We start from the raw sequence: 13,938 nt of genomic DNA, 5'->3' as shown, positions 1-13,938 counted from the left end.
GACAGGTCGAGAGATGGAGCAGCCGTGCGGGCCCCCCCCCCCCAGTTCTTCCTCCCCCCGGGGACCCTCTCCCACAGTGCTCTCCCCCTCCCCCCAGAGCGTAACCTGAACCCCAAAGCGGCCTGCTTGAAGCGCCGAGAAGAGGAGAAGGTGTCCGGCGTGGTCGGAGATGCCCAGATGGTGCTGTCGGCCGCCCACCCAGGCCTGGGCGAGGCCCACAACCCTGCCGGGCACATGTGACAGGAACGCTGCCCAGACGAGTGACCCCACCTTGGTCTAACCTGGGACAGTCAACGCCAGGCGCCTGGTCCCCACCCCACGCAGCCCGTGGTCAGCCTTGAGCCAACACCGCCCTGGGCGCTCCGGAGGCAACACCACCGCCAGGCCTTTGGCTTGATGGATCCTGAAACTGCGTCTCGGCCCTGCTGCCCAGGCCTGGGCGGCAAGGAGCATTGTTTTTGTTTTTGGTATATACATGTTGTCAGACAAGAAAATGAATGCCTTAAGTATAAAACGTGAAGACTCAAACATACCGTTCACAGGAGGGAAATGCTGTGCGGAGCCAGCTTGGTCGGCAGCCACCAACCAGCAACTTGTGCCTACGCCTGAGAGGTTTTTTTTTTTTTTTTTTTTTTTTTTTTAAGGAAAATAAAAGGAAACTTAGTTATGAGAGTTTTTTTTTTTTTTTTTAATGTAGAAGAAAATTAGTAAGAATGATGCCTTTGGTCTCTTTTTTTTTTTAGCTTTTTTTGCGTATGTTTTCTAAGCAACAAATTTTTTTGTATAAAAGTCTCGTGTGTCTTGCTATTTTTGCTGCTGTTTCTAGAAATGAGCATTGCATTTCATGATCAACAAGGTTATTAAAAGTTGTATTAAAAAGACCCCAGGACTTCCCTGGTGGTCCAGTGGTTAAGATTCCACGCTCCCAATGCAGGGGGTACGGGTTCAATCCCTGGTCGGGGAGCTGAGATCCCTCGTGCCACGTGGCGTGGCCAAAAAACTTTAAAAAGATCCCGTGTAAACTTGAGGTGCCCCCGCCCCGGGAGCCACTGGACCAGGGGTGGCAGGTGCCGTCCAGTTCAGGTTCTAGTGTGGGGGGCTTGCTCTTGTGGTTTTGCTCCCTGCAAAGTAGCAGGTGGGCCCTTGCTTGGTGGGGGCCTCCCCTGCCAGATCTGCTCCCCTCCCTCAGGAAGGGGGACACCCTGCTGGGGCACCTCCAAGGAGGCAGGGACGCTCCCCTGTCACACAGCTGAGGTTCCTGCCCGCAAGCAGCTCGGGTCCCCCAGGCCCCTGCCTGTGGCCTGCCAGCCCCACATCCCTCCAAATCCTGGGACCTCTCTCAGACGGGACTTTGTGAGGAGCAGCATTCCTGGGCCCGGGGCCTGCGTTGCTGAGCGTGGTGCTGGGGGGCCTCCCTAAACACCCCGTTCTTCATTCTCTGAACTCTGGCACAGAAACCCCCTGCTCCCCGAGTGGCCTTCCTGGTGTGGACTGGGGAAGTTACAGGATCCCCCTGCCCAGAAAGGCCCCCAGGCTGTGTGTCTGTCAGGGTTGACGCCCCACTGCAAACCAGGAGGCTGAGCCGCTCTCAGGCCCTGGGTGCCAGCTCCCAGGCCTCCCCAAGTAGCCCTCTCTCCCGTATGTTCAGGGGAACCCACTCGGCCTGGGCTGTCCCAGGTTTAAACAAAGTCCAGGGCGGTTGGTCACCTTACGTGTCACCTGGGTGTGGGGTCAGGCCTGCTGGGGTCTCACCTGCCCTCCCTCTACCCCCTGCAGAGAGGCCTTACGTACCCCCAGGCTGGCTGCGTACACCCCACCCTACCAGCATCCCAGGTGTCTCCCCCCAAACCCCCTCACTCCCCGAGTACTGGGGCGGCCTGACTCCTCAAGACTGGAACTCCCCACGGCTGGGGGCCGGGTGCCCCACGGGAAGCTTGAGGGAACCCCAAGGCCAGCAGGAGCGGGACATCCCAGCTTGGGGCCGGGGCCACCTCCAGGTCCCTGGGATCCCCTGGGGTCTGCCCCTAAGACCGATCAGGGGACTCTCCTTGGTGACTCCCCTGGTCTGTGGGTCTTGTCTCTCTTTGGGGAACCTGCCTCAGTTTCCCTCTGCCTCGGGCCTAACCCACAGACCCAGATGGGCAGGGGCTGAGGAGCCTCTGCGGCCCCCCCGAGGCCCACAAACTTTTGAACTGTGTATTACATATATAATTTAAGTTTTATATATTTTATATATATATAATGAGATTAACCCAGCACGGGAAAAAGTAGCCTTGGGGGAGGGGAAGAACTACAATTACAGGGAAAATTGTGCTCTGAGTGCCTCAGGATAACTGATTTTTTTAAAAACAACAAAAAAAAAGTTTTTTAAGTAGAATAATTTTATATAAGTGTCAACACAGCTGGCTGAATTCTTTGGGATTTTTAATAACGATCCTCTAAAGTCGATTTGGAGACCTGTACATAACAGCACTGTAGCAATAAATGTGACATTTTATGACAATACTCTGCTGTCCCTGGATCTTTCAGCTGCTGTGTGCTTACAGATGAAAAGAGGGGTTGGGAAGGTGGTGCCCCCGGTGTCGGTGTCGGCGTAGGCGCTCACTAGGTGGCCTGAGTACATCCCACCAAGGATGGCCCGGGGTGTTGTGGACTTATCCGCACTGCACATCTGGACAGCTAAAACAGCTCGGCGGGCGGGCAGGGGGCTTGGAAACCACAGGAATCTGTTTTTACACATTCTGCAGGCCAAATGTCCCGGGTCCAGGTGTGGTAGGGCCGCGTTCCCTCCTGACCACCCCCCCCCCCCCCAGGAGAGTCCTTCCTGCCTGCCTCTTCCAGCTTCTGGGGGCCTCAGGTGTGCCTCGGTTTGCAGCCGCATCACCCTGATCTCCACCTCCATCTTCAGGTGGCCTCTCCCTGTGTGTCTTGTGTCCAGGTGTCCCTCCTACACACACACCTGTCATTGCCTTAGGGCCGCAAAATCTCTAGCATGACCTCATCTTAACCAATCACATCTGCAAAGACCTTATTTCCAAATAAGGTCCCGTTCACAGGTAGCAGGGGTGGGGGGTGGTCAAGACTTGAACATGTCCTCTTGGGAGGACACAGTTCAGCCCTCAACCGGGGTTTGATGGGGTGGTGGTGAGCAAGGCCGCAGACACTGGGAAAGGTGGCCACGGTGATTCCTTGTTCTAGAAGCAAAGTTCCTCGGGCAAAGCCAGGGAACTGCACTTGGAATAAGGGCTCCCGGGATGTGGAAGCTGACTGGCTCCTGGCAGAAGGCCACTCCCTGAGTTAGTATGTATGTATGTATGTATGTATTTTAACATCTTTATTGGATCCCAATGCAGGGGGCCCAGGTTCTATCCCTGGTTAGCGAACTAGATCCCACATGCCTCAACTAAGACCTGGTGCAGCCAAATAAATAAATTAAAATAAATAAAAATATATATATTTTAAAATAAATAATGTAATACACCAAAACCCACTGAATGATTGATGCACACTGAATGGGTGAATTGTATGGTGTGTGGATTATATCTCAATACAGGTGTCTAAAAATATCTTAAAGGTGCCAAAATCCTTATCCAGGGAGGCGTCGCCTCTCTGTCCCAGCAGGGGTTGGCTCCATGAAAATTTCTTGAAGGAGCATCTGCTTGACTCAGGTCAGAGAAATCTGGTGGCAGGGGGTTGGGCACAGGGAAACTGGGGTGGTGGATGTGTGTGTGGCTTGACAGTGCCAGTGGTGTCGCAGGTGTGTTCCTGAGTCCAAGCCTTTCAAAGCCTGCGGCTCCCCATCTGCTGGATGCCCACCGGGCCCTCCAGGGCTGACAGAGAATGTGCAGAGCCCGGTCCTGGAACAGCCCTGACACCCACAGGCCAGGGAGGGAAGGGACATGCCTGACTGAGACAGATGGTGCCGGGCTGCAGCAGGGTGATGGGAACCACAAAAGAAAGGCCCACGTCCTGACCTGTGAAGGGCATCCTATTTTGAAAAAGGGTCTTTGCAGATGTAATCAAGTTAAGGATCTCAAGATCATCCTGGATTAGGGTGACCCCCAAATCAATGACAAGTGTCCTTATAAAAGAAGACAAGAGACACAGACGAGAAACCACGTGACAACAGGCTGGAGGGATGCAGCCACAAGCCAAGGGATGCCGGGGTGGGGTGGGGGCGGGGTGGCAGGGGACAGAAGCTGGAAGAGGCAGAAAGGACCCTCCCTTGGAGCCTCCGGAGGGACCACAGCCCTGTGACACCTTGATCTCAGACATATGGTCTCCAGAACTGGAAGAGGATAAACCCCTGTTGCTTTAAGCCACCCAGCTTGTGGTCATTTGTCACGCAGCCACAGGAAATTAATAGCATCTGTGCCCTTTTTTAAAACGGCAAAACATCCAAACGCAACAGGGACTCTTCATACCTCGCTGGTCGGAACACAAACAGATACAAGGACTTTGGAAAAGACTTTGGCGGTGCACCTGAAACTAACATGTTACACATCAATTACACCTCAACAATAATAAAAGCCTGTGGCAGTTTCTTCTACAGTTAAACATAAGCCTCCCCTACAAGTCAGCCAGCAGCCAGTCCACCCCAGTCATCCACCCAAGAGACACAAAGACACATGTCCACACAAAGACCTGGATGCAACTGCTCATTGCAGATTCCTTCCCATCGCCAAAACGTGGAAACCACCCAAATGTCCTTCAACAGGTCAGTGGGTAAACACAAGGGTCCACCCACTCCATGGTCCACGACTCAGCAGTGGAAAGAATGAAACTCTTGACGGAAACAATGGCTTGGATGATTCAAAATAGCTACGCTGCGTGGACAAAGCCAGACACCAAACAGAACATACTCTATGATTCTCGGTAGAAAAGTCTAGAAAATGCAGACTAATTCACAGTAGCGTGGTTGTAGGGGCTGGAGGGGGGAGTGGGCGGGGTCCCAAAGGGGCAGGAGGAAACTTCCAGGGGACGAGGGGGAGGTGTTCATTATCTCCACACTGTGATGGTTTCATGGGTGTGCACATATGTCGAAATACCAAGTTGTATGTTTTAAATACGTGCATTTTTGTAGGTCAAGTATACATCAGTAAAGTTGTAAAAATTGTAAAAGAAAAGAATCCAACAGATGAACGGATAAACACCATGTGGTCCCTCCACACAGGGGAACATCACTCAGCCATGAAAAGGGGTGAAGCCCTGACACTCGCTACAGTGTGGATGGACCTTGAGAACACGACGCTCAGTGAGAGAAGCCAGACACAGAAGGACACACAGGGTGTGATTCCATTGATGGGAAACGTCCAGAACAAGCAGATGCATAGACAGAGAGTGAATTCCTGTTTGTCAAGGGCTGGGAAGGGGGTGGGGGGTGGAGTGACTGCTGATGAGGACGGGGCTTATTGGGGTGATGGAATGTTCTGGAATTAGATGGAGGTGGTGGTCGCACAACCTTGTGAATGTACTAAAGACCACTGAATTCTACACTTTACAATGGCTAATTGTATGTTATGTGAATTTCACATTGATGAAGACAAGAAAAGTCGTTCCGTTTCCTGAGGGCCAGATAGGGATCCTGCATGGAACCCAGGAGGCCAGGGCAGAGGGCCAGCAGGGTGCGAGCGGGGCCAACCGTTCTTGCTTATCCACCATCTCTTCTGGTCACAGAATCCTGGTATTTTCTTTTGGGGATTCTCCTCCAATTTCGGCCCACATCCTCAAATGAGAGGGGCCAACTCTGCCCTGTTTCCACAGCACGCGAATGAGAAGCAGCTTGGGGGCATTTTCTGTGATTATTGGGAAAGAGGTGCCATCTTCCTGCAAGGGTTGCTGTAATGTCAACCAAGAGTTTCTGGGTGCCTCTGCTCAGAGTTCACCACAGAGTAAGGGCAACACAGAGGAAAGAAGAGCTGAGAGATAGAGAGAAGATTCATAATCATATTGCTAGACTCCTGGATGCAGCTGTGCCTGAAGCCATCTAACATGCCACAGAACTTCCTTCTGTTCTCTTAAGCCAGTTTTTGTTCTTCGTTTATCACTTGAAATGAAAAGCATTCTGCCTCGTGAGCTGAAGTGCATTAAGCAGAAGGAACAATGCGGCAGAGCTTCAGAAACTGCTGGATCCAGGAACTGCAGCCCCAAGGCCTCTATGCCCACTTCTGCTCATCTTTTCACGCAGGTCTAGTCTCTGTCTCATGATTTCTAATCTCTGTCTCAGATTCTACAATCTCCAGGGTGGCCCCTACATCCCACTTTTTAAGTTTCCATCGAGGACAGAGACTTAATTCAGGTCCTCTCTGATCCCAAGCTCAAAAATCCCAGGGCAACTGGAAAGGCGGAGAAACAATGTTCAACTCAATAGCAACGAGCACCCCTCCTGCCCAGACCATGGTCTCCAACCAACCCCATGGTCGGAGGCCAGGGCTAGGTGAGAATCTGCAGCCCTCTGGGAACCGCAGTCTTGGAGGGTGCCGAGGGGCCGATCCCAGCAGGATGGGCTGGGCTGGTTAGACAAACCCCACAGTGTCCAGTCCGCATCTCCAAGCCTGCATTCGACGCTGGGACCCCGGAGGCGGTGAAAGGAGAAGGCGAGCCCGAGCGAGCCTGGGGCGGCGGAAAGCCGAGGGAGGAGGACCCACCTGTCCTGGGTCCATCAGCTAACAGGTGGCATCCTGAATGTTGACAGCGCGAGGAACCAGGCCTCCCTCTGCTGCCGGAATGAGGAATCACTCCCAATCGAAACGTGCAAACAATTTGCCACCGAGCCTCTGAGCAACAGACAACAAAATGCCAGCAAACCGAGGGTCGGGGAAGCGCTGTCATCTGGCCAAGGTCCCACACACAGCGAGTCCAGTGACAACGCCTAATTCCTCCAAAAGGGAGTTCAAATCCCACCCTTCCCCTCTGTGCGACTCTGGGCTTAACCCTTCCCTGTTTGGCCTGTTTCTTTAACTGTAAATAAAGTTCTGGCACGTAATAAGGACACAAACTCACCAGTCAAATGTCGCGGGCCACACTTATTCGCTGGACGTTGCGCAGCTTGGGGCCACTCTGACCGCTGGAGCGGAGAGGCAGACCCCGCGTACTCACGTCACGTGGTCAGAAAGCCCCGCCTCCCTGGCCCGCCCACTCTAGTCTGCGTTCTTCAGACCCTCCCCGGAAGTGAGTGCAAATATTTTCCGAGTCTGCGCGCGCAGCGGCGGCGGTCCCCGGATCTCGAGCGGTCACCCCGCCTGGGCTGGGCTGGGCCGGGCAGGGCGGGGCGGGGCCTCCCTGCGGGCCTGCGCGCTGCTGGGGCGGCGCCTGCGCAGTGCGCCCGAGCCGGAGGGGCCAGGGTCACCCTGAGCTGAGACGGCGCCGCTATGTTGGAACGGTTCGTGGGCCCGCGCTACCGCCAGCTGGCCAGAAACTGGTGAGGATGCGGCTACCGCCCCCGGACCCCTTGTCCTCCCAGGTCCCAAATGGGGAAACTGAGGCACAGAGCGGCGGCGCAGTCTGCCCCGCGAGTGGCTGGCCCCCAACCCTGAGGCGCTTTGCCTGGGGGCCGCGATGGTGCCCACCCAGTCCGCGCCCAGCACCCCCGGCTCAGCTCCTGGGGCTGGAAACTGACCCTATGCGCTCCTGGCTTTGCTTTTGTTTGACGTTGTTGTGAAGCCGAGGGCTGCGCCTGTCCTTGACTGACCCCCGTGGGAGGCGGGTGGGATGGGGGTGACCCCACGTGGCAGCCGGGATTGGGGAGCACACGACGTGAGGCGCTGAGAAACAGCGGGCCTGTACTCCGCAGTCGTGTCCCTGAGCCCCGGCAGGGACCTTCGGGTGGACAGTGACAGTGGCGCTTTACAGCTGGGGTGACCCAGGCTCAGGACGAAAGTCCGTCCCTGGCGTCGGGTGGGACCGCCAGCGGCCCCTGCAGCCCCTACCGCGGGCGGCTCGAGCCTCCGGGCGCTGTCGGTCCGTCCCCATCTGCGCGTGGTCAGAGCAGCGACCCTCTCATCCAGGGTTTCGTTCAGTCGGCAGCAGCACCCACTGAGCAACTGATGTGTGCTCGCACTTACCACTGAGTCGGGTGCCGGAGACACAGCGATAAACGGAACTTTCCTGGCTGACGCTCTAGGTCGTGGACCAGAACAAAATTAAACCGATGTGATCCACGGCATGAGGTTGATGTAAAGTAATAAAGGGGGTGGGTGCAGTCCTGTCCCACCCACACTGGCTTCCTGAGGCCAGGAAGCGGGACTCACCCCCAGGAGACACTATGGAGTTGTGGGGTCTCAGTCTCGGAGCATCCGCGCTCACCAGCGGGGTACTCTGCATTCAGCTCCTCCGGGCCTCTTCCTGTGAGGAGGGGGAGGAGAGGTGGTGAGGGTGTAAAGAAGTCCCACGAGGGACTGTCAGCAGCATCATCACCTTCGGTGCCCCGTGGAGGTCAGGCGTGTGGCCACCTCCCTCTCTGTGAGCTGCACCGGGCCCCAAGGCGAGTGGCCAGGATGATGGCGGGGCGGGGCGGAGGGGGGCGGGCGGTGGAGGCCTCCCTGAGGGCAGGCTCCTCTGACCTCAGCACCCCTCAAAGCTGTTGGGCAGTGAGAGGAAAGATTCCCTCTCTGTTCGTGACACCTGCCCCAGAGCCTGTTCCAAAAGCAGCAATAACCCGGGACCCCACCAAGGCGCAAAGTTGAGTTGTACGGGCCTCTCCCCAGGGTCTCCCCAGGGAGCAGGGGGTGTCGTTGGTGAGGCAGGTTGGGGAGGGGGTGTTGCTGCTTCCATCTCTCCACCCCAACACCCCAGGCCCATGGGTTATGGCGATCCGGTGAAGTGGGCACCCATGCACAAATTCTGCCCCTGCACAGACCAGTGATGGAGCCTGTGAGAGTTCTCTGTCGCTGCATAACAAAGAGCCCACCAAATGCAGCAGCTTTGCAGACATTCATTATCAGTTACTGTGGGTCAGGAATTGGAACACAGCTGAGTCCCCTGCTCAGTGTCTCATCTGAAGGCTTTACTGGAGGATGTGTTTCCAGGTCACACCTGTGGTTGCAGCAGGGGGCCACCCTCAATCCTCTGCCACAGGGGCCCCTCTACAGGGCAGCTCACAAACTAGCAGCTGGCTCCCCGCAGAGAGGGTAAGAGCAAACGAGCACGCCCTGACGGAGCCAGTCCCTAAAAGTCCATCTCAAAAGTGACATTCCCTCGCGGTCCGGTCCAGTGGTTAGGACTCGGCGCCTTCACTGCCGGGGCCTGGGTTCAATCCCTGGTCGGGTAACTAAGATCCCGTAAGCCGTGTGGTGCGGCCAAAGAAAACCAAACCAAAACGAAAGAAGTGACAGCCCATCATCTCTCATATTTGATTTATCAGAGGCGAGTGACTGGATCCTGCCGACCTCAAGGGGAGGGGCTGTACAGGGGTGTGAACACCAGGAGGTGGGACTATTGGGGCCATCCTGGACCCTGCCCATCAATGGACGTAAATGTGGAGTGTGGTGGTCTTGGAGTCCCTGCCTCGGCTCTGCACCCGGTGGGCTGTGTGTCTCCGGGGCATGGCTTGCCCTCTCTGTGCCTTGGTCTCATCTGTGAGACAGGGACCCTGATAACTCACACCTCCCTCAGTCCATCGGCTGTCTCAGGGATCGAGCTGCTGCAAACCACATTAACGTGCCTACGTGCAAAGTTTAGATATCCTTATGCTTTACAAGCTTGGGCTTTTTTTTTTTTTTTTTTTAGTGGAATTCCTCAAATAAAACCTTAATCAGGGACTTCCCTGGTGGCGCAGTGGTTAAGAGTCTGCCTCCCCAAAAAAAAAAAAAAAAAAAAAAGAGTCTGCCTCCCAGTGCAGGAGACCACGGGTTCAAGCCCTGGTCCGGGAAGATCCCACATGCCACGGAGCAACGAAGCCCGTGTGCCACAACTACTGGGCCTGCGCTCTAGAGCCCGTGAGCCACAACTACCGAGCCCACGTGATACAACTACTGAAGCCCGCACGCTCACAGCCCGTGCTCCGCAACGAGAAGCCACCGCAACAAGAGAAGCCACCGCAATGAGAAGCCCGTGCACCGCAACTAGAGGAGGCCCGTGTGCAGCAACGAAGACCCAGTGCAGCCAAAAATAAATAAATAAATTTACTAAAAAAACAACAAAAAAAAACCCTCATGCATATCCTCATATGAAAGCAGATGGGAATGGAGTTGCCTCAGGGTCACTTGCCTGGTGCCTGCCCTCGGGGTCATCAGCAGGATGTGTCCACAAAGCTGGGCAGGGCCCGGTGTGTGGGGGTGGTGTGGGCACCTGATAAATGGCAGCTTGGGATGGGGGGGATCCGGCCACGCTACCGGGAGGGTGAGGCCTGACCCCCGTTCTTGCAGGTTACCCACAGTGGGCATGTGGGGCACCGTGGGAGCCCTGGGGCTGGTGTGGGCCACTGACTGGCGGCTGATTCTGGACTGGGTGCCCTACATCAACGGCAAGTTCAAGAAGGACGATTAATTAAACCCATCCCCCTCGGACCCCTCCGGTAAGTTTCAGCAGCTGTCGGCTGGTGTAGCCTGGGATTCCTGAGCAGCAGAGGAGCAGTGTTCCCCGCAGGTCCAGGGCTGGACCGGCAGGTGTTGGGGGCACACCTGGAGAACCCTGCCTGAGGGCGGAGCCCTGCACTAGCCTCCTGCCTGGTGGCGCAGAGCTGCCAGCCAGCAGCCTCGGTTTGTGGGGCTGGGGAGTGGGCGCTGCCCCTTGGGGCTCAGTCCTGGAGGCTGAGCCTGCACCCTGGGTGGGGCGGAGGGATGCCCCGTTTTACAGACAGGAAAGTGGAGGCTGGCCTCCCTGGGCGGGCTGCTATGAGCACTGACGAGCCTGGCGCTGTGCTGCCCACCTGACAGCCCAGAGTGCACGCGCATCCCCATTTCACAGACTCCTAAGTGGCACAGCCAGATCTGGTGTTAGAGCCTGTTGGCGGCGTCTGTGCTCTTACTGGGCGCTCAGCATCTGCTGCTCACCCTGCTTCATTCCCCCTCCAGGTGTCTGGTGGTGCTGCCCCCTTCCATCTGCATCTGGAACGGCCCAGGCTCTTGGGATTGACCTCGAGGAAATACACGGCGCGAGTTAGGTTTCCTACGTTGGTGGAAATAACTTTGGTGTGTGAACACACATGGCATTAAACCTCACTCTGAAACCTGCTGGCCTGCACGTGCTCATGCTGGGGCTTGGTTATGTTGACTGCAGGCCCAGGGGCCCAGATGACCCGGGGAGCCTTTCAACTCCAAAACTGCAAATCTGCAGTTTCCCAGCGGCTGGCAGACATGGTTTGATTACTTCAGATGTTTAGTGGATAATACCTGCACGGGGTTTTTATCGATTGCTGCCTTAAAAAGTTACCCTTGACCTAGTGGCTGCAGACGAACATTCATTATCTCTCAGCGAGAATTTGGGAGTGATCTGTCTGGGGGGGTCTTGGCTGAGGGTCCCTCATGAGGTTGCAGTAGTGGCATTGGCTGCATGATGAAGGGTGGCACCGGGGTGGGGTGGGGAGTCGGGGCTTCCCGGAGGCCCCCTCACGTGGCTCCTCCCCACGTGGGCCTCCCAGACGCTGCTTGAGCCTCTCTACTACACAGCGGCCCGAGAGCAGGCAGGGAAGAGCCTCTGTGCCTTTTATGACCTACTCGGGACTCTCAGGCCATCTCCTGCTCCACACCTTATTCGGGAGGAGAATTAGGCTCTGTGCCTTGAAGGAGGAACATCAGAACCTGTAGACGTGTTAAACCATCACCGGGGATACAAAAATGAGCGGGTACACGAGGATATACTGCATACAGGCAGTTCCCTCCAACTCCTGCCAAGTTCCGGAAAATTCTAGAAACGTTCTATTTGTGAAGAAGAGCTATTTTATTAGTCTGTTTGGGCTGCCACAACAAAACACAGGCCAGGCAGCTTAAGCTACAGAATGAGTGTCTCACAGTTCTGGAGGCTGGAAGTCTGAGCTCAGTTCTGGCAGGGTTGGTTCCTGGCGAGGGCCCGCCTCCTGGCCTGCAGACAGCCCCCTTCTCACTGCATCCTCACGTGGCCTCTCCTTGACGTGAGCAAGTGAGCTCTCCAGGGACTCTGAGGACATGCTAATTCTAGGGGACCAGGGCCACACCCTTCTGACCTCATTTAACCTTAATTGTTTCGGGGGGGGCATCTCCACATACAGCCACACTGGGGGTTAGGGTGTCAGCATATACATTTCAGGGAGACACTTTCAGTCCACAGCAGCTTTGTATATTTTAACACAAGTAGTGGCATGTTCTACACACTTTTCTGCACAAACATTTTACACCTATTGCTTATTTCCTGGAAGCCATGCCACTTTGGAAAGCACAAAGCGTCATGAAAAAGTCTACAAATAAGGGATTTCCCTGGTGGTCCAGTGGTTAAAATCCACCTTGCAGTGCAGGGGTTGCAGGTTCGATCTTAGTTCGGGGAACTAAGATCCCACATGCTGTGGGACAACTAAGCCTGTGTGCCCCAACCAGAAGCCTGCAACGAAAGATCCTGCGTGCCACAACTAAGACCCAAAGCAGCCAAATAAATATTTTTTAAAAGTCTGCAAACAAATGCTGGAGAGGGTGTGGAGAAAAGGGAACCCTCCTAACACTATTGGTAGGAATGTAAACTGGTGCAGACACTATGGAGAACAGTTTGGAGGTTCCTTTAAAAACTAAAAATAGAATTACCATATGATACAGTGATTCCACTCTTAGGCATATATCTGGAAAAGATGAAAACTCTAATTCAAAAAGATACGTGGAGGGCTTCCCTGGTGGCACAGTGGTTAAGAATCCGCCTGCCAAAGCAGGGGACACGGGTTTGAGCTCTGGTCCGGGAAGATCCCACATGTCGCAAAGCAACTAAGCCCGTGCGCCACGACTACTGAGCCTGCGCTCTAGAGCCCGCAAGCCACAACTACTGAGCCTGCGCTCTAGAGCCCGTGCGCCACAACTACTGAAGCCCGCGTGCCTAGAGCCCGTGCTCCGCAACAAGAGAAGCCACCACAATGAGAAGCCCGCGCATCGCAACAGAGTAGCCCCCACTTCCTGCAACTAGAGAAAGCCCGCGCGCAGCAACAAAGACCCGATGCAGCCAAAAATAAATACATTTATTAAAAGAAAAAAAAAGATACATGGACCCCAATGTTCATAGCAGCACTAGTTACAATAGCCAAGGCATGGAAGCAACCTAAATGTCCATTGACAGAGGAATGGATAATGTGGTGCATGTACACAGTGGACTATTACTCAGCCATAAAAAAAGGATGAAGTATTGCCATTTGCAGCAACATGGATGGACCTAGAGATTATCATACTAAGTGATATAAGCCAGACACAGAAAGACAAATATCATATGATATCACTTATATGTGGAATCTAAAAAGATGATACAAATGAACTTATTTACAAAACAAATAGGCTCACAGACAGAAAACAAACTTATGGTTACCAAAGGGGAAAGGGGGGAAGGGAGGGATAAATTAGGAGTTTGGGATTAACGTACATTGCTATAAATGAAACAGATAAACAACAAGAACCTACTCTATAGCACAGGGAACTATAGTCAATATAATAAACCATAATGAAAAAATATGAAAAAATATACATACATGTGTATAACTGAATCACTTTGCTGTACACCTGAAACTAACACATTATAAATCTGCAATTCAATTTAAAAAAAAAAACCACACAGCATCCTCAGTTTTTAAACGGCTGACTAGTACCAACATTTACTAACCAGTCTATTAGCAAAGGACATTCATTTCCTGTCATTTGCCATTATAACAATATCTGTGGAGTGAGGTTATTTCAGACATAAATGAATAGATGCCACTTAAATACCTATAAGTGACGGATTCTGAGATAAGTTACTCGATTTTTTTTAAAAAAATTTCTAACTCATGCAGATGTGGAG

The 13,938-nt window shown here is 54.0% G+C and overlaps 2 protein-coding genes across 9 annotated transcripts in view; both read left to right on the top strand.

Moving 5' to 3' along the window:
- Nucleotides 1-2,505, top strand: part of TCF3 (transcription factor 3) — a 35,877-nt gene extending 33,372 nt beyond the window's left edge. For 7 of the 8 annotated variants that reach the window (XM_033854791.2, XM_033854794.2, XM_033854787.2 and 4 more), the window contains one exon: nucleotides 98-2,505. In XM_033854791.2, coding sequence (XP_033710682.1) covers nucleotides 98-240 — 143 coding nt within the window. In that variant the 3' untranslated portion in view covers nucleotides 241-2,505. The remainder of the gene's footprint in view (nucleotides 1-97) is intronic. The other variant, XM_033854796.2, reaches the window with a different exon arrangement.
- A 4,763-nt stretch (nucleotides 2,506-7,268) lies between these two features.
- On the top strand, nucleotides 7,269-11,167 carry UQCR11 (ubiquinol-cytochrome c reductase, complex III subunit XI). Its single transcript, XM_033854785.2, has 3 exons — nucleotides 7,269-7,420; nucleotides 10,365-10,513; nucleotides 11,013-11,167. Exons 1-2 carry the CDS (start codon nucleotides 7,371-7,373, stop codon nucleotides 10,483-10,485), a joined length of 171 nt encoding a protein of 56 aa, XP_033710676.1. The 5' UTR covers nucleotides 7,269-7,370; the 3' UTR covers nucleotides 10,486-10,513; nucleotides 11,013-11,167.
- The last annotated feature ends 2,771 nt before the right edge of the window (nucleotides 11,168-13,938 follow it).

Source organism: Tursiops truncatus, chromosome 3 (genome assembly GCF_011762595.2).
Source record: "Tursiops truncatus isolate mTurTru1 chromosome 3, mTurTru1.mat.Y, whole genome shotgun sequence".
Classification (NCBI taxonomy): Eukaryota; Metazoa; Chordata; class Mammalia; order Artiodactyla; family Delphinidae; genus Tursiops; species Tursiops truncatus.
The sequence above is the reverse complement of the archived record's forward strand: the minus strand, read 5'-3'. Positions and strand labels throughout refer to the sequence as shown.